We start from the raw sequence: 26,940 nt of genomic DNA, 5'->3' as shown, positions 1-26,940 counted from the left end.
AGCTTTTATGGCTTGAAACGTAGGGAGGTGAAGCACACATTTACTGTCATCACATATTTGGTGCAGGCTTGGGGAGTGTTACGTGAGACCTAATAGGAATCATGTGGATCTATAATTGAAGAATGATGACTTGTACATTATAAGTCAGTCAGTAAGTAATTTACCTTTATCTTGTTGAAAAGCAGATTCTCTAGACGTGATTTAAACACAGCAGGAGGCGTTGTAAGGCCTATTACACCAAATAGTTCATATGCTCTCTAAGACGGCAGCAGCCCCACTAATAACCCACTAATTCTTTTCAGTGTGACATTTGAAAATGTTCCCTTCTAAAGTCCTGTCAAAAGCTCGATTTAATTACCTATAATTTCCAGCGTGATGCAGAGTCTCTTATTAGCTTCATCTTTCCAGCCGATAGCCCTTGTCAAAATACACTTACTATATACCTCTTTAAATAGACATACTGGCAAATCTTTCATCTCTGGATAACATATGTACACAAAGACACATCTCGGCTCCCAAAAGTTTCACAGCATATGCGCTGTGCTCCGGTAAACTCAAGCTGTCATCCACTTTAGAGGGAAACAGCATGGCAAGGATTTGTTGATGCCACTGACATTAGCCTTATTGAAAGGACAGCTGTGGAAGGCGGGTGACAAGTCTTAAAGCGGTTTTGTTGGGGGGAGGATTAAAAATAGATTAGCCTCGAAAATACAGCTTCTGCCACCACTGTGTGTGAAAGACTCACGCGGTGTCAGCGCAGCACTGTATGTTTATTTCGGTGTGAAGACGGTCCCCTCTGTGGATCTTTTTTCAAATCAGATTATCTAAAATACGACTCAAAGTGACACTGATGAGGGGGGTATTGGGGTCTCAAATCCTCAAACAGGGGATGATTCCTGCTGCATTGTTTCCCTTGAACAACAACCAAGATAAGTATTCCTTATCAGTTTAGTCCAGAGTGTCATGATTTTAAAAACCACTATTATCTAACTTGCAGTGGAAAGAGCAAAACAAGCTGTCTGATCATGAAGTATAACCCATGCACTTACTGCTTTTTCTTGTTTTATGTTGTATCTTCCTGATTATCACCTTGTTTTTCTGTGTTAGCAACAAACTTAGAAAGCAAGTGAGATACAAGGGGAAATAAGGCATAAGTACACTCTAAAAAATAAATGTTTAGTCTCGACAAAAGAAATAAAATAACGTAACAGTTTGCATTAATGATTAAGTTAATAATTAATAATTAATAATCGTTATTGTAATAATTATAATAATGATTAATAATTTTGAGTCATGACAACTTCTTTTGAAATTATATTGAACAAACAAACTATTTTGAGTTAGGGGAATTAGCTTTTCCTCCACAACTAAAGGCAATTTCTATTACCACTTACTTAATGAGTTGTAGCTTAGAGACAAGTGTTTAAGTTGATTACTCATAAAATTAGGTTTCTCCAACAACATTTTTACCTTATTTAAAAGTATTTTTTGTGTTATGTACTTAATTACCATAATCATGAACACAGGATTTAAGTTTAAAACTATTGTAAAAATTAAGTTGCTCCAAATAGATATTCTTCTTTTAGAGGTTTTTAGGGAACTTTTTTATATATATACTGTGTATTGAACTGCAGTTGGGTGTTGAACAAATTATGTTTAAAACTATGAAAAAATTTGTAAAATGTTAACTCCACTCATTAAACATTTTGTAACTACAGCGACAAATTTCTAAACAATGCACACCAACCTTCTAAGAACCTGCAGTGTTTTTACACAATTTCACACAAAAATGGATTTTAAAAACCAACATAGTGCCTCTTTTGACTAAAATATGTATTTCTTTAAACATGATCTTTATTTTGTTGAGACAAGATTTGTTGAACATACAGAACATCAAAAGCAACTTGACAGAGAAACAATTTAAATTTTGTCTTGTGTTCTGTTTTTATCCTCTTTTCTCCAGACAACAACTCATTTGTTTTATAATCAGAAAATGCCCTGTACTGAGTTTCATTATTGCTCTGAGCTTCTCCATCATGCAAGAAAAAATCCCGGATCTCTTTCCGTGTCACAGCCTGAAGCAATGACTTCAAAATAGAAACATACTGGAAGCTTCTGTCGTCCTCCTTACTGAGCACATACTCCACTGGTTTCACCACAGCAAACTGTTCCTATAAATATTAAGTTGTATCTAAATAGTAACCAAAAGACAAAATCTTTTACAATGCTAATGTCATATCAAACATCTCTTTCTGCAGGTTTTGTACAGACATAAAATGAAGTGAGCAAGACAAAAAAGCCTCAGTGGAACACAGCCATCTATGTGTATGAACCAAATATTTTTAAAATGGTTAAATGTAAATGTCACTCACCATGAAATGTCCTTTAATATCCAGCCAACAAGTCTGCTAACACACAGTCTTACTGTATTATTTGTCCAAGCATGTTAAGTGGGGGAGAGGACTTGAAATCAAGGTTGAGAAAAATAAAGTTATCAAGCCAATTTTATTAAGTTACTACAACTTGAATTTAGTTGTAAATTGACAACTACATTTGAGTTTAAATTACATGCAAAATGAAGTTGATCTAATTACCAACATTATTATTTGAACACAACTCATAAAAATAAAGTTTGCAACTTAGCATGTTTATCTAAATCAATAAATTAGAATTTTGCAGTTAATCAAGTGATGGTAACAGATTCCCTGAATTACTTTTTAGAGTGTATGCACAAACCTGTTTCTTTCCCCCTGACCACCCACTTTTATCTGAACGCTCTTCTTCCTGCAGATGAATGCATTCTTTGAAATTTCCAGCAGCAGCAAACACTTCCCACATCTGTATTATTTATACATGTCGCCCTGTCGTCCACACAAATTTGTAAATAACCATGTATATTTTATAGGCTTTGTGCTGAAAGAATACATAATTTAGCATTTTCCCTCACGCAATAAAATAGGAGACTGGCTAAATTCAACTGCTTTGCTCTGTGTTGCACTAAATTGAAAGAAACACAGGTGGAGTAACTGTGAACAGTCCATTAAAGCTAACCCTAACCCCTAACCCTAAAACCAAGTCTTGACCCTAAAACTGCCCTTTAAATTTGAGAGGTCCAGCAATTATAGTGGAATCCCCTCAAACACAATCACACTTCAACAAAATCAGGTTGTTTTTGAGCTGATCGGAGGTAAGCTGAATTTATGCTGGTGATCTCTCATCTCTCCTGTTTTGCTTTTTTGCTATTCATGGCACACATTTATGCAGTGCACTCGAGTGAGTTTTGCCAGCGCAGCAAAGGCTAGCAGTGAGATTCACTTAACGACTTGAGCACACTGCACAAGCTGGAAGTGTTGTGGAATCTCAGCTTTGCCAATTAAGGGTCGGAGGAAAGTTGCTCGTTCAGCAGACAGAAAACTGTGATGCAGTCATAAATAGCTGTGTCCTACCAGTCAACTCATTAACCAAGTGTCAACTTTTTACATAAAGGCCTACATGAATATCAAAGAGTACAAACACAGGCGTAAAAGTGAGTTCTCCCACATCTTCAATTATTTTGGAAAGAGAATAAATTATGAACAGTCAGTGCAAATTAAATGAGTGTGACTAAAGCAGTATCTGCTGAGTGAACCTGTAAGCCAGGTTCTCATTCTATTAATGCCACAGGGGTGCATGCTCTCTGCCATTAATGCTAACCATTAACATTGTCATGCCTTGTGGGGCTCTAATAGCTGTTTTCTAATACTTCCTTGCTCCCTGAATGAGCCACGATGACCTTTGAAGCTTTCCCACAAGCCATTCACAGCCTCTCTCCATCCCTTTAATGTTCCTCTCTCTCCCTGCCGTCACTCATTTGTTAGAGGCAGCAAGGAGATATCAGACATGGAGCTCCGTGGCAGCTAAGTCTTCTTTGGAGCCGTATCGCCCCGAAAATATTTTGTCATTTCGCTTTGTTTTTTAGCTTTGACACTGGCTCTTACCTCTGTATGATTTTCGCCTATTGTTTAACACAAGCTTTGTGCGTGTTTGCGCGTGTGTGAGTAGGTGTTGGGTAATGATCAGTTTGAAACGATGCCTGGCCCTTTGGCAGGTAGCTCCGGCGTAGGCTTGAGCAGATCACAGCCTGGCAGCGGGAAGCCTCCGTTATTTGAGGATCAACTTCATCACCCGTGGATGGTGTTTGGTGTGTGTCTGCATTGTTCTGACTTTCATGACAGACTCTGGGTTGTTTTAGCAGGTTACTATAATCACAAGAACCCACTGTTTCTTTTCATCATTCCATCTGACTGCTGTTTGAATCGTCATAGAGCCTGTATCAGCATGCAGTGAGTGAAAGGCAGGGAAACACCTTAGACAGGTCCTTCACAGGGTTCACACGCATGCAAACACATTCACTCTCCTATTTACACATTGGAGCAGTTTGCACCTCACAAGCAGATCAAACTACATATCCAGTGAATCCTCTTAACTAGCAGATACACGTTTCTTTGATCATTTGAATAATAAATGAAAACTACTGAAGTCAACAAGCGTTACTATTTCTGTGAATCTGGGTGCAAGCAGAAACGCACACAAGAGCTCACAGTGTATACACATGTGACTGGAGGTGCACATGCAACCTTGGCACAGCATGGACCAATCTGGACAACTTGCTGGAGCAGGATGAATATTGTGCTAGCAGGAGGAATACATTATCAGCAGGGTAGGTAGACTTCAGTAATATACACTCAAATCAGCTCCTCTCATGACCTTAAAAGCACATATGGGTATATGAAATATGGATATGCTAATATAAAATATGCTTTCAAGCACAGGGGATATCTCATGTGTATTGATTTCACATTTCAGGAAACAGTCTGTGTTTTTATATGGATGATGCAAGTCAAGATGGACTCAAATGTCAGACTATTTATTGTGAAGATGAAACTTTCATACTATCAACTGATTGCTGCTGTTTACATTCACCCCATGCAAATTCAAAAAATGCAATGTAGAATGTTCAGGGTGTAAGTTATGCGTGTCTGTATATATGTATATAAATAACTGTATAGTTTTATTTTATATGTTACCATAATTTAAGATAGGCCTACACTTAATTATGTGTTTTGTTTCATTATGCAGCCTTGTGCTGTATAATGACAAATAAACAACCATGTACCTTGAAACATGTCACTTCATGTCACCATGTGTTTTTAAAGTTACAACCAAGTAATGGTAAACATTCATTAGTGCAATTAAGTGTGTCTGCCCTGTGGGTTGCATGTAATTGTTCTTAGAAAGGTTCCTCAGAATAGGCAGTTCTAGAAGATTTGTGACATAGCAAGAACTTGCCGGGCTAGTTGGTAAGCTACTGTGGCTTATTATATATTAATAATCAGTTCTGTTAGTACACATGTTTAAGTTTGTGTTGTACATATGTATTTACATTGTATGTACCCTTTGTTCTGGTAATAACATTCCAATAAAAGAAATACCGTAGCTGGCACGCTAACCGCTAACATGCTAACCCGCCGGGAACATAGCAGCAGCCCTCAGTCTCACCAGTTAGTCACTAATGGGACAGTGAGTTCCAAAGTTTATTCAAGAGGTGCAGGCTATGCGCACCATCAACTCTTGTCTCAGCTGTCTGCAAATCTTGTTTCTTTTGTGGAACAGTTTCTACACTGGCAGAGGAAGTTAAATACAAGTGGACTGCACAACACAAACAAGTACAGCTTATCCATTTACTCCAAAGTGTGAGGCTGTGACAAGGTAGCACAAATCAACAGAACAGTACCTTTAGTTCTTTGAAACTCACAGCCTGGCAGTATATTTCGGTGTGGCAAATTCACACATGGCTAAACATACTTATTTGACATGCAGAATACAATTTTCATAACCAAATGGCAGGATTTTACATTTTCCTCAGCCTCATTGCATACTCTGACAGTGTTGTCCTAAAAGAAGTTTTCAGTGGAGACACTACTTGAATTCTCAAGTGAATAGATATTGCTTATTGGAACAAAACTAATCTGAACCTTGAAACCATAACCCTGCTTTAACCATAGTCATATTTTTAAGTAATATTTCTAATCCACTGTATGGGAAAGGGTTACTGAAATAAATAGTCAGACATCATTCAACTAAAGCTGCATCTTCAGAAATGGAGACATTGCTGTCCTGAATAAAGCTTTGTTAACGCTTGTTGCAATGTTCCCGGCTCAGGGGTTGAGACTAGGTGCCCAGTGGGTGCATGTGGCATTTCATTTTAAGATGGAGTTTGACGTTTTTTCTCACAAGTTCAAACAGGCACATAACATTAGTTCACTACAGTACAACTGAAAATACTGCCACAAATACTGATAAAAGCAAATAACATAAATCAAGAAGTGTCATAATTAAGTCATTTCTACTAGTAATATCTCCCAAGATTTTTAAAAAGCTGGCCAGTTTATTTTCAAATGCCTCAAAAACAGGAGATCTTAAAATGTGATTTTTGAGTAAATGATATTTTGCCAGCAGAATCAAATTCTTTACAGAATATTAAACCTTCGCTTCATTAGAAAACATTCATTGTTCCAAAACTTGACTTCTTTCTTTACAGGGTTTTGTATAATGGCAATAAAGTTTGTCCAGAAATAGATCTGAAGATATGATTTTAAAATTCATTACAATTCATCCTCTCCATTGAGGGGCTGTATCACAGAGTGGGCAGCCATGTTCGGTCTGTAGTGTTCTCCTGGTGACACTAGTTCACATCTTGCTTCTTCACACGTCTTGTTACTGCTACGTAAAATGCGTTAAACATAAACGCCTCTGTGTACGCCACGGTGTCTCACGCTAGAATAAATAAGGAGTGAATAAACTGGAGTGATTTGAAAACTGTGTTGTAACTGATTCAGTGGGCTGAATCAGCTTCAGTGAAGCTTTGGTGTGCCTTTTGTGTACGTACAGTATCTTATGCAGAGGCAGGGTTTCTCTATTGAGATTTTCACTGTATCTGTCCCTGCCCGATAATCACTTGATAATCACTTACAGTACTGAAACACCTCTTGCCTGCAGTTGTGCTGACGGAGAAAATGCATTGTGTGTGCGCAGTCAGGCTCCATATGGCTCTGCTTTATGACACTGATCCAAGCAGAAAATGATGATTCTCATAAACGTTAAAGCCCTGACAGCTGAGGCAACAAAAGGGAGCTTTTACACTTAACAACTTAGGACAAATTACTTGTTTGAATAATGAAAAAAGTCAATGCCATTAGTATGGCCTGTGCTTTTAATAGTTCCGTCTGCCACCTTCCCTCTTCATCAGTTAAGGGCTTTGACTAAAAGATAATTCTTTTCATTATTTCCTAGACACAGTGCGTGGGTAACAGTGCTATGTCTTTATCTCCAGGGAGAAGGAGTTTGGTCATGACGTCGACTTTATTGTGACCACACCTGAGCTGGGGAAGGAGGAGAGTCTGCTACCCATCATTATTAATAGACTGAAAAAGCAAGTAAGTACGTTGTTGTTTGCACTAAAGTGAAGTAACCATCATTTCAGAATAAAATGTAGTGCTTTCCATACAACTTTGATAATTAGTATGCAGTATTGGTTTAAATCCTTAATTTTAATGTATTTAGGAAAATCAAACTCCTGCTAAAAATGTTTTATAGGTTATATGGCAAATACAAAGGCACAGGCTATGATATCTGATTGCAATATATTTCACAAGGAGCTGGTTTTATCAGCTCTTCATAAGTTCAAACTTAGCTGTATGTGTGTAGTTTTTGGAGATTTGCAAATCACTAGATTAAAATGTGTTGCGCCTCAAAGACTTCTTATGCAGAGATGAGTTGTCACTAAATATTCGTATCCACATATGGCCAGATCAGACTGTTGCGTAGCTAACTGAAGTAAGTGACAAAGTTAACATCAGCTCGGTCATATCTGCAATACGTGACCCATTTAGATTGAAGAGTAAAATAGCTAATATGTATGTCTATGGTCAGCATGTTTAACAAGGATGTAAACAAAATAGGACAATATACCTCAAATTACAATATGCCTTGTCAATAACATTATGCTAAATTACAACAAAACAAGCCTTACCTCATGTTCTTTGGCTGGTATGTAACAACAGTGTGATGCTATATTAAAGTCCTGTTTACATAGTTGATTGCTTTTGTACACCAACTGGCACAACCTGTTCACAAATTACTAAAGTCTTTACAAGCTAAAAACAATCTTGAGTTTATTGGTGAAACCAGATTTAATAAATCTCTAGTTTGAAACTAGCTAGTGATAAAATCTTAAGCAGTAAACAGACTTATAGATAGCTGGTGCAACCCATCCCAGATGTTTATGTTATTGTGACCCCTGCACATTACTGTGTCTTTTTCATACAGAGTTTTCAGTTTGTACTATTTACTTTGCATCTACTTAGACAGTGAAACACAAAGGACACACTACCAATACACACAGAAACATGGGATCTGTGTCTTTGTCTTTACCTTGACCCAAAACCAGTTTTTAAAGTTGTTGCTGAAACCATTAATTGCATGTGTGCCCTACTATCAGATTTTTTCATTCTGAATGAATGGCAAAAGGTGGGAAAAGTGGCTGTGAATAAATCTGTCATAATTTCCCGGTGATCATCGTATATTATATGTGATTTGGAATTGATAGCACCACGTAGATATATAATAAAAACCTCATAAATCCAAAAGTCAATCTTCCATTCATTGTCAGGATAGGACACTGTAAGATTTTCTCGTTTTTGCCTTAAGGACACTTCTCTGACTGCAGTGCAAGCAGTATGTTTCCATAATAAGGCATAAAATCGTTCACTTTTCCATCATTCAGAACTGTGTCCTTGAAAACTTATGACAGCCTTATTTTTGTAGAAAGAAAGGTGCGTGGTTCTGCCGATTTAGTTGGCTTTAATGGAAAGACATTGGGAAAAGGTGAGTGAATCAGGTGAAAGAGAAATAGTACAATTTAGTAGGTTACTTTAAGAACTTTTAGCTGGGCTTTCAGGGACCATCGGCACCCCTGGAGTCCCTTTAATGGAAAATAGATCCTTTAATGGAAAATGGGCAAAAAGGAGAGGTGTGTGAGAGGAGAGAAAAGGAAAGGATGCATGTGCAAGAGACAGACAGATAGGGGCTGAATAAAACAGAGCGAAAGTGAGTTGAAAGTGAGAATAGTGAGAAAAGGTGTGAGTGAGAGATAAAACACAGACAGATGATGGTAATGGCAGGCTATGTTTACATACAGATAATGGTTTAATTATAGGCTGGACTGAAATGATGACAGTTATTTGCTGCTAATATCACAGCAATGTGATATTAAAAAGTCTGTTAAAAGCTGCTCAGCTCTGTACTCACTGACCTGGAATTCAGTTATATTTTATGGTCTTCATTTTATCTGACAAGCATACATTTGTGATGTGCTATTTTGTGTAGCTTTCTATTGCATGTGTTCCTATTTATATTACTTTGTATTATGTTATTGTGCTGTTTCTTTGTTTTGACCTGCCAAGGGTCTACAAATGTGAATTAGTTTCAAGCTGTAATCTGGTATATTGCATCAAATGGTGACATTTGTGTTTTAAACTGTACACAGCCCCTTTTAAATAAAATAATAAATAAATAAAACAATGCGTTCTAGAAGAGTCCAATTAAAATTCAGCGCATGTTAACACATTTATCTAATTAGGCTACATTAAACTGAGGTCTTAATAACAAGAATTGTGCAAACAGAAGTCCAGCTTGTTCATATTTGCTTTCAGCTTGTCCAGATATCTGGCTGTACAAGATTATATGAGAATGTAAAGTTCAACAACAGCACTTTTTGCTTTCAACAAAAGGAGGAAAAATGTAAAAAAGATTTGTTGTGTGCAAGCATAGATTCAGCCCCTGAGAGGAGAAAACTGCCAAGTCACTTTAATGTCTGCCAGTTCATTTATACAAACATTGATTGGATGTGCAGTTAGATAAATGGCAAACATCAGAAGTAAAGAAGTAACATTTTTATGGTTGTTTTTCATCCATGCTTAAGGACTTTTCCATTTGAGATTCTTAAAGATCAGCAGACTTTAAAGCAGTAGTTCCTTAACGCTATCTCTCGTGCCCCCCTTTTGAAGCTGAAAAGATATCACCCTACCATCCAACGCACATGTTTATCACGTTTTTATTAACCCGTAACATTTTTGAGGAAACTAGTTACATAAAGGAGCCAAGAAGAATTTTAATAAAATATCAATAACAAGAACATGAAGTTTGTTATTCCACATGTTTCTCATTAGTTTCCGATAAACGTTAACTTTGCTTTGAGTTTTTACATCCAAAAGACAAAAGGCTATTCTGCAATATTGAGAGTGAACTGAACATAGGCGTCTTTATATTTTGGATTTGACTGCCGTGTTTGCAACATGTGCTCCACCAGTTTTTATTTTCTCCTGTCAAAAATAGGCCTATTTTTTTTACTTTACTTATAGCAAATAACCAATGATAGAGTAGTCTGGCAAAAATCTTTTACCTGGCTCACCTGACTTTTGCCAGACTGTAACTTGATGTCATCCGGCAAGCCGCTGTGGTGGCCAATCAAATATATGGACAAGTCCAGATAGAATGCTTTGTAATGCGAACGCCATATCTTGTTGCAACAAAAAACGTAGAAAAAGCTTGGCTTGAACTCTCCTGTTTGACACTAAACACCAAGAAAACAAAGTCTGTGTTTTTCAATTAAAACGCTATCTGAAGCAGAATATTAAAATTAAGCGTGAGCTTATTGAACAAGTACCAGAAGTGAGGTATCTGGGGATAATTTTAGACTTCCAGTTAATTTTTAAAAGCCACTCTAAAAAGATTTGCAAAACGATCAAGGCTAACCTTACCTGTTTTAAGATGATAAGAAAATGCTTGACATTTGATGTTTCTAAATTCAATGATACTTTCTTGTCTGTCTTATGGTTTAACTACCTGGTCCCAGGCCAATCAGTCAGTGATTAAATCTATGGAGTGTTTTTACAATCAAGCTTTGAAAACCCTGGACAAAAAGCAAGTCAGGTACCATCACTGTCGCATTTTAAGCAAATACAAGATTTTAAGTTTTGCAAACTTTATTAATTTTCATTATGCAAAGCTTGTATTTAAATGTTTAAATGGACTTGCTCCTCAGCCTCTCTGTGAGTACATTAAGAAACTACAGAGTGGCAGCAGATCCACCAGAGCAGCTTCAAGTGGCGATTGTAAAGTTTCATTTTGCAAAACTTCTTTTGCTCTGACGGCCTTTTCTGTGAAAGAAGCAAAGTTTTGGAACTTGCTACCTGAACGCTTGAAACCTGCTGCAAACTTAACCACTTTCAAAAGAGAGGCCAAGTCCTGGTTGGTTCAGCAACAAACTTGTACTCACGTCTAGTCTATTGTTGTTAATGTTACATGTTTTTCATTGCTTTTTGATTTACTAATTTTACTTCCTTTTATCTTGTGTTATTTTCTTTAAAAGCCCTGGTGTTGCAAATTAGCAACTGCTAAAAATACTATGGTACACGCACTGGATTGCTGTTTTCAGTTTATCAATGTTAGATATATCGGTCCCTAATAAAATAAACCATAAATAATAAAAGATAATGTTTGTCACCATGGTAACTTTCCAGAGTTGTAAAATCACGTCGTCAGTCTATCGCTAATCAGCAGTAAGCCTTCAGTTTAATTTCTCTGTTAATGAAACTGGACTTTCTGGATCATATTTCATTGTCTCACTGGTACCCGAAGCAACATGCCCCCACCTACAGCTATACAGCTCCTTGCAATAAACCCCCCACCCCCTCATTTCTTACAATGTAGTCGTGTTGCGAAGAGACAACTTCGCATGGTCTAAACTTAACAAGGAAACAATAAATGAATAAATGAGACAAAATGAGTCCACTACTTATTTATTATTATTATTTACATTTTGTTGTAACACACAACATCAAATTAAATCCCCTCCCCATCCAAACAAAGAAGACTTGAATCTCACTCAGTCAAGATGGCAGTGAAGATAACAAAAATGTTTTTGTGGCCTGCCACTGAATAGATGAAAGTCTAAGCTTTTTATAACAGGCTCACTCAATAAAATATGTTTTTTTAAAAGGTGTGAATCACCGCAACCAGGAGAGGTCCTTGAGCATACAGTCATAAATATGGACAAATAAAAATATTAGGCTGATGGGTCTAGTAGGATCCGAGATCAGCTGTGGACAGACACACGCATAATAACTCTCATGAGGCAATGCAAATACATTATGGATAATGTCACTGACATAAAATGTACAGTACATTACATTCTGTAATAAATAAAACCATGTGGAAGGACATTTCTTTGTCAACACAGATTTCTCGCCTTAGATAAATGCGTAGTTGCAGAGGGTCATGAGAGGAGACAAGTGTTTGATGAAGAGCAGGACCGCGCTGTCTAGTCTAGCTGTCGGCTTCTTTTTGTCATCAGCTGGTTTAAAAATAAATCCCTCTGTCCTTCTTCCTTCCACACCTCCACATGCCTCCACTCCTTCAGTGGTCCATCCTGATGATAATTACCTCCTACTTACTGTATGTCACCACGGCGAGCTTTCACCACTTGCAGCCACTTATGTTCACTATAGGTAGAGGGAACGAGGTGAATGTGCGAAAGTATGTGTGAAAGTGTGGGGATAAGGAGGTACAACGGATGTGAGACAGTGAATTAGGCGGGTAGGGCAGGTGTTAAAAAGGCTTTAGGAGCCTAGGAAGGGACAGTGTGATACGAGCGGAGGCTTTCTTCTCAGCAGGCTGGATGGAATAGGGATACGGAGGGGAGCGTTCTGCAGGGACGAGGACACAAGAGACAGTGATTAAGTGGAGGTAGCAGAGGTTGACTCTAAGTCGTGTAACCTTGTCATCTGCAATCAAGCCCCTGGGGGCCCACGTGTCTTCACTCAGGCCTAATATCATGGGCAGTCTCTGTACCCCCCTCCCACCCCTTCAGCACCCCTCTTCAGCCTGCAGGGAGTTAAAAATACATCCATCTAGAAACGTCCTTGTAAAAACGGGTTCATCATTTTTTTTTCTCCCCCCAAACATCCCCCCCCCCGTCCCTCCTGCTGATATTCTGAAAGCATAACTTGGGGGCAGAGGCAAGGTCAGCCACCAGCTTCTGTGGCAGACAGATGAGATTCAGCTTGGCCCTGGTAATAGCAACGGAGAGATGGAGAGGGCCATGTTTCACCCTCCATCCATCTATCATCACACTCTCTAAATACTGTATAAGTGCTGCTTTCTGAAGGCTGAGCTCTGTATGCATTGCCACCATTATAATGCCATTCAGCTCAGGCTTTATTGTTTCGCATTTGGTCTGAGTCAATGTGGTTAGGGATGGGAGAGTTTTCCCTTTGGTTGAATAAATGATTCAGGCAGAGCTGCCCATACAGCTGAGGTTATTTTGCAGTCACACAGAGTTAGTCACTTTGAGATCTAAATAAAATCTGAGCAGGAAAGGCTACTTTGACTGACATTGAGAGGACACAAATATAGACACACAAACTGTTGCACTTTAATTTCAGCAATCAGCCTCTTTCATTCTGGAGAAGCTCTGAAAGTCAAAGTGCAGTTCAAACGGTCCTGGCTGACACGCGCTAATCTGCGCCTTGAAGGCGGGTTGTGAAGTCTCTTTCCGTGAGTCAGAGAGAATGCGAGATGAGATGAGAGCTCCTGGCGTCCCTGACAACATCGCGCTCGTCCTCTGCGTGCAGGTGGCCTCGCCGGCTGCTGCGGCCACTCATCTCGCTCTCTCAAGAAAAGACCCTGAGTAAATCAAGTAGAAAAAATAAATAAAAAAGCTCAGCTTTTAGATCACAATTTTTAGAAGTCGTGTTCACTTGACTTTTTTTTTTTTTTCAGTGCTCAGAGGTGATGCTTTGGGGTAAAGATTATCTTCCCGCTGTCCTCCTCTGTAATTCCCTCTGTAAACAGTTCTGGCGGAATAAGCTTACTCTCAGATGCTCGCTGACATTACCTGCTGCGTGGGAGATGATTACAGAGTGCTATTGGCCTAAACAGCCCCCGGCGATGCTGAGATGGGGAACTTCATGACATCCTGTTTTTGTGCTTGGATTTGGGAGTGTATGCGTGTCAGACAGATAGTAAGAGACTGAGAAAACAAAATCAGCGCGACTACATTATGCGTGTAGGCAAGAGGGCCGCGAACCTCAGCGAGTGAAGGGCATCCATATTCAGGAACTTAATGGTCTGTGCAACTGTCACCATAACTCATTAATACTTTTCTCTGAAGGGATGAAAGTGATTCAAGGCTGAAAGAAATGCACTGCCAGGAGGAGCTGAAATATCTGCCAGAATAAGAAGAGACCTACGTATGCGGCCTTGTGTATGAGACGGGTTGCAGACCTTCTCCCACAACTTGTCTCAAGTGTGGCTTGCGGGGATTTTAATTTCAGATTAGTCAGTGTTTAAGTGCTTTTATGCTGCCATTCTGGCCTCATTATCTAAGTGGGAACTGTCACTGCCTTTAGCTAAGCTATTACTGAATGTAAAGGGAACTTTAAGAATCCCTCTCCCTGCCTATTATTGGAAGGTGAATGGTTATCTGTAATTGCAGAGGGAGAGCGGTCCAGGGGTGCAGCGGAGGGTGTCTGCAATTGCGCGACAAACCAGTCCACCCCTAAAGATAAATCAGAGGAGGAAAAGTGAGGAGGAGGATGGCTATTTCTTTGAGATCTTCTCCACGTGTGTAACTCAAGGGGTTTCACTGTCACCACCTCAGATTGCTCGCTACCTACCTTCCTCTGTGCCCTCTGGGAAGCTCTGTCCCCGTCTGACAACTGTTCGACGGTCGGGCAGGACTGTTTAGTAGCTGCTATTCGGGCTATGCTGACTAGGTGTTTAATGTTTTGTGATTAACCTCAGTCACTGGCTGGACAGGCAGAGTAGCTGCACGCTGCACTTGCCTCCCCAATTATTGCTCTTTAAGGGGAGCGCAACAGATTTATGGCCAGTGAGAGGAGAGTAGTATCCCAACAATTACACCGGGCACTGGAATTAAATTGACAATTTGTAATCTTAATCGCTTTAACACTCCCGCATCCAGGGAGAAGCATAATCAGCCAGGGCGAGGCCTGGAGGAAATCAATTCACAGGCTCTCTTTTGTCTTTTTCTTCTTTCTCCTTTTGTGTCTTTCCTTCTATCTTACTTGTCCACCCATTTCTTACTTTCTCTTACAGGTTGAATGCTTTATTCTCTAACTGTCTTGCACTCACTCCATTTTGACTCTTTTCTACACTTGCAGCTTTGTTTCTCATCAGTGGCCCTCTCTCCTCTCTCTTCCACACACTGACATCTCAGTTGGCAGAGATTTCCATTATCTAAGGAGTGGGAGTATTTACCAGGGAATTGACTTCAGCCATCTACCATGGCTGACTGGAGGCTCGTCTCTCTATTGGATCTTACACTCAGGCATTCCCTTTTTTCACCACTCTGGGCTCAAATTAGACTGTTGACAAGTCTGAGCAGATGTTCACACAGAGGTCCATGTCCTGTTAATGGCATCTATGGCCCTATGGCTACCTCTTTTCTCATTTGCAGGGCCACTGCGCTCTGACTGACTGGTGCTTTATCCCAGATGCATGTGTCCATGTGTCACACTCAGAATGACCCTTGTTCTTTACATAGATACCTCTACCGCTTAATTTAACAAATCAAGTTTACTTTGTTATTGATTTAATCAATAACATTTAGCCCGATATATTGTCAATATTAATTTGTTATTTTCTCAGGTCATTACATTTAAAAATATGTCCTTATAAATATGGTTGTTTTAGGAATTTATCTGAGGTTATTTGAACCATTAATAAGTAAGGGCTAACAGCAGCAAATGTTCCTACCTATTTGGTCAAAAATATTCTAGTATGCTAAATGGATGCCTTGAGTTGCACTAGACTAGACTTGAAATGTCCTGATCATCCCACCACATCCCAAAGGTGCTCTACTGGATTAAGATCTGGTGACTGTGGAGGCCATTGGAGTATAGTGAACTCATTGTCATGTTCAAGAAGCCAGTTTGAGATGATTTGAGCTTTGTGACGCGGTGCATTATCCTGCTAGAAGTAGTTATCAGAAGATGGGTACACTGTGGTCATAAAGAGATGGACATCGTCAGCAACAGTACTCCGGTAGGCTGGTGTGTTTAAATTCAGTTCAGTTCAATTTTATTTATACAGCACCAAATCACAACAACAGTTATCTCAGAGCGCTTTTCATAAAAGAGCAGGTCTGGACCGTACTCTGTGATGTTATTTACAGAAGCCCAACAGTTCCCACCAAGAGCAAGCACTAGGCGACAGAGGCAAGGAAAAACTTCCCTTTATGAGGCAGAAACCTCGAGCGGAACCATGGCTCAGGGTGGGCGGCCATCTGCCTTGACCTGTTGGGGGTGAGAGAGAGAGAGAGGGAGAGAGAGAGAGAGAGAGAGACAGAAGGAGGGACGGAGAGAGAGAGGGGAGGGAGGCAGCCTACACAATATACACACAGAGGTACAGACAGGAAAGGTGATGTTGCTATAGAGTGAATATATAATGGTACAGATATTTATAGTAGTGTTAATGATAATAATCATAATGTTAAAGACAATAATAATAACAACAGGACTAGTAACAATAATTGTAGCAGCAGGTGACTCGCAACTACAGATCCAGACTCCACAGCTCCAGAGCCAGAAACACCTGCAGAAAGTAACAATGCTTAATTTGTACTAAGGGGACCCAAAGTGTGCCAAGAAGATATCTCACACATCACCACCACAAGCCTGAACCGTTGATACAAGGTAGGATGGATCCAGGCTTTCATGTTGTATACGCCAAATTCTGACCCTATCATCTGAATGTCGCAGCTGAAATCGAGACTCATCAGACCAGGCAACGTTTTTCTGATCTTCTATTGTCCAATGTGGGAACCTGTGCAAATTGTAGCCTCAGTTTCCTGTTCTCAGCTGACAGGAGTGGCACCCGGTGTGGTCTTCTGCTGCTGTAGCTCATCTGCTTCAAGGTTCGACGTGTTGTCCGTTCAGAGGTGTTCTGCATACCTTGGCTGCAACGAGTGGTTATTTGAGTTACTGTTGCCTTTCTGTCATCTTGAACCAGTCTGCCCATTCTCCTCTGACCTCTGACATCAACAAGGCATTTTCATCCACACAGCTGCCACTCACTGGATATTTTCTCTTTCTTAACCCCTGTGCTTTAAAATTGCAGCAGATCAGCAGTTTCTGAAATACTCAGACCAGCCCGTCTGGCAACAACAACCATGCCACGTTCAAAGTCACTGAATTTCCCTGTCTTCCCCATTCTGATGCTTGGTTTGAACTTCAGCATCTTGTCTTGACCACGTCTATATGCCTAAATACCTGGAGTTGCTGCCGTGTGATTGACTGATTAGCTATTTGTGTTAACAAGCAATTAAACAGGTGTACCTAATAAAGAGGACAGTGAGTGTAAATACATTGATTATTAATTAGACGTTACAGTGTCACGTTGGGATAGCCTGTTGGCATAAAAACAAGCTAAACAAAAGAAAAAGCTAAACAAAAAGGAAAGAAAATGTACCACTGAGTGGTACACAAATGGACCCCTATTTAGACCTATCCACTTTAGATCATCCCCAGAAAATTCCTCTCTTTCCTTGGCTCACTATTTTAAGGTGGCAAATACCCAACCTCGTTTAAAGAAACATAACCTTGACTTAACCATTTTCAATACCTCTAAGCTGCCTTTTATCACAGAGAATATGAAGAATCTGGTTTTCAAGAAAGTTGCAGCATTCATAGAAAGCAATAACATTTTGCAAGAACTGCAGTCACGTTTCTGTAAGACGATCTATGTAAAGATTTTAAATGATCTTATGATGGATCCAGAAACAGGGAGGTGCTCTTTGATAGGGTTGCTGCATTAAATTACAGCATTTTGCTTCAAGGTTTGTTTTTTTTGTTTTTTTTGCCAGGTTTCGGGTATGTGGCTGGATTCTCTGTGGCTGTACTTTAATCCAACCTGTCAAATAACAGAAAAAAGGGTGCGGTGTATTTAAAAAGCTCAGTTCAGACAGTGCAGAGCAATAGTCATCCTTTTCTGCCAGACAGGCAATTATTACTAAACTGACAATATTCAGCCAATTCTTCCAGCAACACCTTTTCCCTACGTATATCACATATACTTACATCATTTGGTGGCAGATGTAAAGACTGAATGTCATTAAATGTTCTGCAGCTAATTTATGACAATAAAATTGTTTTGATTGCATGGAGAAAAGTGAATCTGACGGTCCCCTAACCAAAAACACCAAGCCATGAATTGAATCAATTCACTGTAGTTGAGCTGTGTGATCCAAGGTTAAAGTCTCTTACAAATACAAATAAAAAAATTATGTGGTTCCTGCCGTTCAGTGACACAGATAAACATGCAGGCTTTTGATATTGATAATGCTAACAAGGCATGACCCAGGTCTGGCTAAATCCTCATTGAACACATTACTCCATCCTTACTTTGGTGTCAGTTTTGGAATGGAAGTACAGAGTTATTTGATACATTTAAGGCTGATCAACACCTTGTTTACAGATTACGCTTCAGTACTTTTAACCTTCTATGAGCCAGTGTAGGCTCTGATCCCCAGATAGGGCACTTTTTGGCAGCTCTGAAGTCTGGGCTAAAGATGAAAAGTGACCGGGATTTCGCTGTCAGGGCCCCTGAGTGCTAGCTTGAGAAAGATAGACCGGCTGTCCTCCTTATAGGAAAGACCAAAGGCGAAAAGTCCTTTTCATAATTTCAATTGCATGACTTAAATGTTTATATCTGAGCTATGAGTGGTACAAATCATTCTGTTATCAATGGTTATAGAGCATATTCTACAGACATGTTTGTATCTTGGACAGACAGAGAGGCTGATAATAGTAGAAGCAAACATTTTGTAAAGAAAAAAATCTATATCTATAAAATCCAATAAACCAATATCCACGCTAAAATACTTCATTTTTCTGTCTTCAACAGGGCATTCTGCTCTACAGTGACTACCAGGCTTCCACCTTTGATATGTCGAAGCTTCCCTGCCACAGGTTTGAGGCCATGGACCACTTTGCAAAGTGCTTCCTGATTCTGCGCCTGGAGGGCAGCCAAGTGGAGGGAGGTCTCCACAGAGCAGAGGGGGACAGCAGGGGTTGGAGGGCAGTGCGCGTGGACTTGGTGTCGCCACCTATGGATCGTTACGCCTTTGCTCTCCTGGGCTGGACTGGCTCCAGGGTATGAAGTATTATACAGACTGAATGACAATGTGAAGTAGCTGCAGGTAGAATCCATGGGTAAAAAAAAGGAAAAATGTAGTTACTGTATTTCGTGATCAATCATTTCTTGTATGTGTCAACACTGTAGTAAACTGTTGCTTGGACAAAGAACAACATCAAGGGAAAGGTCCCTGTAGACTTTATTTTGCCAAATAGGAGTCTGGTTATAAGGAGACAAACATTTTAGACAACTAAAACACCTTCAAAGAAACTTCAAAGATAAAGAAATAATACAATGTCACATGAAAGCGTACAATATAGTATAAAAATATCTATAATGTTTGATATCAAATAGCTTCTTTCTTATGGGATAAATAGGTATTAAGTCCTTCAGGAAGACAAATACAGTCTGGCATTACCTTTTCCTTTCAATGCCATAAAAACAGACAAGTAAAACAGATATTTGGTTTCAGACCATTGGTTCTTTTCTTCCACAGCAGTTTGAGAGAGACCTGAGGAGGTTCGCTCAAGTGGAGCGGCGGATGCTTTTGGACAACCACGCCCTGTACGACAAAACCAAGGTACTTAGAGCAACATTAGATACACTACAGCTGGAACTGATATCTTAGTAAATCAGCTAATAATATACATAAAATCCGTTAAGATTTGTTCTGTAAGATTTTGACTAGCAGTGTGACTTAAACTAAAGCCACAATATTGGTCAAACACAGTGTGTGAAAGATTAATGAACTGTGGTTCAGACATTCATCCATGTATGACATGACAATAACTGCAACATAATGATTTATGCAATGATATAGCTTAAAACACCCACACACAAAGTCTTGCAATTATCCATTTTGCAAAATGTAGCAATTTAGTGTTAAGTACTCATCCACTGTAGGTTTTAAAGGGGGTGAAAGATGATTAGTCACGTAAACTGAGGACTTCCACGTAGGAGACTGAGGTTTGTCAGTCAATGGTGAGTAAGTTAAAGTAAGTAAGTTAAATAACGTTTTGTGGATGACCTACGTCACGTGACATGTATAATGTACATTTTTTAACCCAAACCAGATCTCTTGCTTAACCTAACCAAGTAGTTGGTTAAGTAGTACTATCCAAACTATGATTTTTTCACAACGTTTACCACGTGTTAAACATCATGTTAACGATGTATGCGTGTTGCTGGACGGATACGTGAAATGCTCATATGTGTCGTTTTCGGGAGCAGTCATATATGTCAACGGCTATATATGTTGTTTTATAAGACAGTCTTGAATGTTTTTTGGGACACTTGATAACCTACCTATTTTGTTGTTTAGGTATGAGGATGTGTTGCAAATTCACATTTTATTTACAATGTACTCCAATCTACAAGTTTTCACAGAAGAGAAAAAGTATCAAAACATCTATAGAAGCTACTGAAACTATACTTCTGCTGCATAATCCACTTATCTGCTGCTCAATGTGTTCCTTACTCAGCAAATGTTCTGCAAAAGATGCCAAAAAGCAAAAAACAAACATCTTATCATGTAAGCTGGAAATGGCAACTAAGTATCTATCCATATTTGTTTGCTGAGAATACGTGTTTTGTTTGATATTAGATTTTGAGTTAGGTATCATTTAAAGGTGTTTATACTAAACTGGAACTTAAGTGGCTACCACTGCTAACACAAATCTGTCATGGTTTTGGGTTTGAGTGTTGCTTATTTCCTGGGTTTTCTTTTTTAATTATCCTTCCTCATGTTTCTTGTGTACTTTACTTCCTGCCTTTTGTGTGTTTTCCCACTTGTTTGACTGTCTACCCTGCCCAAAGAGTTTCACCTATGCATAGTTAGCTGCCCCTCTCTTGTGTATATACTGTCTAACCCATTTGCTTCCCTTTTTGGGATCAAATTTTGCTTTTGCCTGCTCTCTTCTGGATAAGTTTGCCTTGGTTTTTGACTGCTTGTCTGTTTTGACCCTTGCCTGCTTTACCTCACTGTAAGCCAGTATACCTTTTGGTTATTATTAAAACATTGAACTTGCTCGGTCTCAGTGTTCTGCGTCTGGGTTCAGTCCCCTGTGTATTCCTGTGTCTGCGCTAGAGGTGACGTGACAAAAACATTCTGATCTGTGTGAAATCGGCAAATAGTAAATTTAGTTATTGCAGATTGCATTTCTCTCTTAAACTTTAATTCACCTCTTGGGTGTGAGAAACTTTCCTGTATTCACAATTCAGGCAACTCAGAACCTCATTTTTGAATACAAACAGCTGTGTATTTTGTGCCATTTTGTGTCTGTTATATCAGTCCTTGCTAAAAGATATCCCTTGTAACATCAAAGTAAACATGCTAACAGCAGTGACAGCTCAGCTACCCCCATAGGGTGATTGACCGTTGCCTTGCAGGTTGAAGCAGGCCCTGGAAAGTGTTCCTGATATACCAATCTTAATTATGCCTATACAGAGCTGTAAACCGTCAACAGTTTCTCTAACTGAAGAAAACAACGGACGCAACATAAGACCTGTTTGAATTGCTGAACAATTTTAGAGATGTACTGTAGGCAGTGATTTAGAGGTTAATTCAGAGGTCTTAAACCAGGCTACACGTTGAGGGAGGACAAAAAGAAAAGGTTTTTTTTTGTAAATTACTGCCAGAGAAACTTGAAAACCACAAACTCAGAATGACAGAAGACCATTTCTTAGCAGGCAGAGAGAGAGAGAGAGACAGACAGAGAGAGAGAGAGAGAGAGAGAGAGAGAGAGACAGAGTGTGAGACAAAATCCACCAGCAGTGAGTGCAAAGGCCATCTGTTAAGTGTTTTCCACAGGTAGGATTTACCACAACATCTCCCCTCTGAGTGTGTGCTTATGAATCTGGATAGTGAATTACTGCCAAAGCCTTGGTCCTCAAATGTTTTAGGGCAGATTAGGGCCGTTGTGTTGGAATATCACAGCATGAGAAAACTTTGACAAATCATCTCAAATTAGGCGGTGCAATATGTGTTTCCACTCTGAGCGAGCAGAAAGACGGTCCTGGAGCGAGAAGAACATTTTTAATTATAGCACAGTGCCTAGTGGGGGGGTGGGCAGGGCATTGGTGGGCTTGATGCAGTGCAATGCTCCATCTCACACACATCTCACACTGTATACATGACTACATCAGAGCAGGTTGAGTGAACAAAATGTATATTAATGTTTCTATATATGAAAGCACAAGCTAATTAATGTAAAGGTAATTACATTGGGGAGTTCAAGGTTTATTTACACATTTCCAAATTAAATAAACAGAATCTTACCTTACGCAGTGGTATGAAGGCACACAGAAAAGAAGAGGAAATCTATTTACAGCATAACTCAGGCAATTTAATAACCAATTAACTCTTTGCTTGCCTACATTGCAAGCACTAATTAGGTTTTGTTCAGGAACATCTTGCCTTTGTTGGATTCATGTACTTAATTGGCTTCAGGATAAAGCAGTGGGTAGGTGTGTTTACATCTAGTAGTTCAAAGTGTCATGCAGTGGTGGTAATACCACTATTTTAAGATGGGCTATCATAATTGGAAGTCATTCTCCACCTGTGACAATCCGTTTTGACAACAGGTGTGATGAGCAAGGAGGCAGGGATGACAGATGGTGGGGATTTGGAGAGCAAGTCAGCAACAATAAAGCCAAATTGAAATGATTCCCCTAATATAATTGATATAACGATTGACCGAGAACATTTTTGTTTGAAATGTCTTGATCAATGGTTATGTACTTCTGCTTTAGTATTCCACCTAGTGCCATGGCTGGTTTTAGCCTGCTGTGTTAGGGCTGGTGCCAATAGCCCAGAGGTTTGAGAAGCAGACTAGTAGGCTGAAGGTTGCTCGTTTATATCCCTGGACAGATGGCACAAAAATCTGGCACAATGACAGTTGGCAACTGCAGGGTTTTCAGAGTCAAGATTAGATGCAAGTTTGCCTCTATAGTTTGTGAATATGGTGTTTGGATGTTTTAAATGCAGAAGATTTACTTCTCCATTTCCTCTCTTTATGAATATCTTCAGCAGCTTGTCAGAGTGCACATATGGATTGCAGGGGATAGTGGTCAGTGTTGTGCAGGTTCACATTTCACAAGAGGTAGCCCAAAGTTCAATTCACGCAGACTAAAATTAACTAATTCTTTGACTGGAGGAAGTTTGTGGCTGTTGGCTTGAGGTCTCACCCTTTTGTTAATGATTTACTGTGATCCTCATTCACTCGCAGATTTCTCAAGACTGTTTGGATTAGTGTTGTAGTCAAGACTGCCCAAACCGAGACCAAGTCAAGACCAAGACCAGAGTTTATTGAGACCAAGACAAGACCAAGACTTTTAGGGGTTGAGACCAAGTCGAGACCAAGACCGAGGGAGGGCGAGACCGAGTCAAGACCAAGACCAGTTCCCCACATTACATGACATACAATAAAATGTGGAACGAGATCATAGGTACTTCTCAAATTGATCTGAAAGATCCACATTCCCATTTAGGGTGCTTTCACACCTGTAGTTTGGTTCATTTGGTCCGGACCAAGTGAAAAAAATGATACACTGTTGCATTTCAGTTCTGGTCCAGTTCATGTTCACACTGCAGGTTTACAAACGAACCAAGAGAAGTAACCATGACGTTACACAGACTTACAGGTAACTTGGCGATTGGACAGCTTTGGCTATTGTTATCCTGCATCATCAGGACCCACGTGGGGAAATCAAACTCCGGTGACTGACAGAAGTTTATGCAGAACTTTACTGCTTCTGATCTGTATCGCTAAGAGCTCACGAAGTAATCATTTATTATAAGCATGATTAGTTATGTTAGGCAGAATATCGACTGCATAGCCTGTTATGAATAATAATGTAAAAACAGGACATGTACAGTAATAATTCGGGGCTTATTAGCCTATTGTATAGCCTACTGTGGTATTGCTGTCGCAGATGTTTTATGGACATGGTAAACGGAGTGCTATTTGCTCTCCTTTTTTAACAGCTCAGCGTAAGCGTTTAACCAGGGAAAATTGAAATACCCACGCTGACAAGTAAACGTTACCAAATGATTTTCATAAACATAGCAGCTTATACAAATCAATTATAAGATAGCTGAACACATTTCGCGGTCAGCTGATGGATTATTAGAGGTTTACCTTTGGAAATAATGCACAGATCACATCTCTGCTATCATAAAGTCCTGTGGTTGGTTGGTTTCCTTTCTCACCACAAGCGAAGTGCGCCAGAGTTCGTTTGAAATTGTACTGAGACCACCTTGAAGAGGAGGCCTCGGTCCGCATGTTTGCGCCACTTTTGGTGCGCACCTGAGTGTGATTGCTGCATTCACACCTGCCCAAACGAACCGCACCAAGGTGGAAAACAAACTCTGGTGCGATTCAACTGAAACAGATGAGGCAGGTGTGAAAGCATCCTAAAACACCCCCAAACAAACACTAAGAGCTGAAATCAACATAAGCATCTTTATTCAACACTTCTTTTCCATGCTGACCATCGCGGGGAAGGGGGACGGTTGTTACGCTAACAATACATTTTTAATTAGGGTTATTGGTTGCATTTGAAGCAATATGTTTTACATCCAATGAAAGTTAGGATATTAACAAATATATCAGACAATGCAATAGCAATTTATTGGTATTCCTCTTGACTGGCCTTGAAATAAAATCCCAAGTCCTCAACGTGCGAGACCGAGACAAGACCGAGTACAAATGAGGTCGAGTCCGAGACGAGACCAAAACCACCAAAAAGTACGCTTAAGACCGGTCTCGAGTACTACAACACTAGTCTGGATGTGTCTTGAACTCAATGTGTCGTTTCAAAACTGGTTGCTGAAGTGGTAAAGGTTCTGACTTGTTTTTTCAGACCCGGCACTGGTAGCTGTATCTGACCAGCCAGTTGCAACAGCTGTGCTACCGTGACGTTTCATATTCTGTGCTATTCAAGGTGACGTAAAACACAGTGCGTGAGCTTTGTTAACTCTTGCAGGACGCGGATACGTTCACTTCACCGAGCATGTTCAATGAACACACTCACTTTCAGCGCATTCATGCACAACACTGTGTTAATACACAAATTCTGCATTTATCTGATAAAATAACAACAACTGACGTGAAAACACTGTATAACAACAATTGAGGTGTGTGTCCTGTTACATGATGCAGTTTAACATAATTTATTGTGAAACAAAGCTGAAATAATGTCACTTGATAAAAAGTGCTGAATGGCAGAGAGCAGGCTGGCAGTGTGAATTAAACTGGGAGCTTTGTTTGGCGTGGTGGTGAGCAAGGCAGGCAACTGATCAGTTCCACGTGTCTCAGTGGCAGAAAGTGAAGCCAGTAACAGGCACACGCAGTGGAGTAACCACACCGGTGAACGGGATGATCCGGCTGGACTGAAGAGTGGAGTGAAGAACCGGGGCTGATATACTTTATATATACTTGATTAGTGGGATGAGTCTCGGGTGTGCAGGATGCGGGTAGCCACAGAGACGACGAGGAGTGCCACATCCAGACAGACACACACACACACACACACACACACACATACAAACACACACAAAGGTACAGACAGAGAGAGACAAACAGGGAAAAACAAACAAGAAAGAACAGGGGAGGGAGAAATGGCACAAGGAGAAGGAAGGACAGGTCCTACCGGACCATGACAAAAACAGGTAGTAATAGATCAGAATCGCTATAGCAGCCAAATCATCAACAACTGATAATCTCTTGTCTAAATTATATAACTATTTTGTTTTCTAACATAATTTATGTTAATCGTGCGCTTGTTGTTGCATATCATTTGAAATACACTCAAATACAATCAAAAAAATAAAGGGAACACTAAAATGACACATCCTAGATCTGAATGAATGAAATAATCTCATTAAATACTCCTTTCTTTACATAGTTGAATGTGCTGACAACAAAATCACACAAATTATCAACGGAAATCAAATTTATCAACCCATGGAGGTCTGGATTTGGAGTCATACTCAAAATCAAAGTGGAAAACCACACTACAGGCCGATCCAACTTTGATGTAATGTCCTTAAAACAAGTCAAAATGAGGCTCAGTAGTGTGTGTGGCCTCCACGTGCCTGGGGAACGGGCGGGCCAGGCCATAGCATCAATGCCTTCCTCTTGCAGGAACTGCTGACACTCCAGCCACATGAGGTCTAGCATTGTCTCGCATTAGTAGGAACCCAGGGCCGACCGCACCAGCATATGGTCTCACAAGGGGTCTGAGGATCTCATCTCGGTACCTAATGGCAGTCAGGCTACCTCTGGCGAGCACATGGAGAAAGAAATGCCAAAGAAATGCCACCCCACACCATCCGGTCATGCTGGAGGATGTTGCAGGCAGCAGAACGTTCTCCACGGCGTCTCCAGACTCTGTCACGTCTGTCACATGTGCTCAGTGTGAAACTGCTTTCATCTGTGAAGAGCACAGGGCCAATTTGCCAATCTTGGTGTTCTCTGGCAAATGCCAAACGTCCTGCACGGTGTTGGGCTGTAAGCACAACCCCCACCTGTGGACGTCGGGCCCTCATACCACCCTCAAGGAGTCTGTTTCTGACCGTTTGAGTAGACACATGCACATTTGTGGTCTGCTGGAGGTCATTTTGCAGGGCTCTGGCAGTGCTCCTCCTGCTCCTCCTTGCACAAAGGCGGAGGTAGCGGTCCT

General features: G+C 40.1%; 2 protein-coding genes and 1 long non-coding RNA gene across 3 annotated transcripts in view; 1 reads left to right on the top strand and 2 right to left on the bottom strand.

Moving 5' to 3' along the window:
• btaf1 (BTAF1 RNA polymerase II, B-TFIID transcription factor-associated) overlaps window positions 1-26,940 on the bottom strand; it is a gene marked incomplete at its 5' end in the record, with an annotated part of 442,252 nt that overhangs the window by 106,862 nt on the left and 308,450 nt on the right.
• dntt (deoxynucleotidyltransferase, terminal) overlaps window positions 1-26,940 on the top strand; it is an 83,270-nt gene that overhangs the window by 27,746 nt on the left and 28,584 nt on the right. The window contains exons 8-10 of the mRNA XM_046070072.1: window positions 7,373-7,475; window positions 19,027-19,275; window positions 19,754-19,837. Coding sequence (XP_045926028.1) covers window positions 7,373-7,475; window positions 19,027-19,275; window positions 19,754-19,837 — 436 coding nt within the window. The remainder of the gene's footprint in view (window positions 1-7,372; window positions 7,476-19,026; window positions 19,276-19,753; window positions 19,838-26,940) is intronic.
• On the bottom strand, window positions 1,885-2,773 carry LOC123983761. Its single transcript, XR_006828277.1, has 3 exons — window positions 2,737-2,773; window positions 2,373-2,463; window positions 1,885-2,171 (listed from the first exon to the last, which is right to left on the bottom strand). It is a non-coding gene; the product is annotated as an uncharacterized LOC123983761 (long non-coding RNA).

The sequence above is a fragment of the Micropterus dolomieu genome, linkage group LG15 (genome assembly GCF_021292245.1).
Source record: "Micropterus dolomieu isolate WLL.071019.BEF.003 ecotype Adirondacks linkage group LG15, ASM2129224v1, whole genome shotgun sequence".
NCBI lineage: Eukaryota > Metazoa > Chordata > Actinopteri > Centrarchiformes > Centrarchidae > Micropterus > Micropterus dolomieu.
Note: the sequence above shows the minus strand (reverse complement) of the source record. Positions and strands in the feature narration are given on the sequence as shown.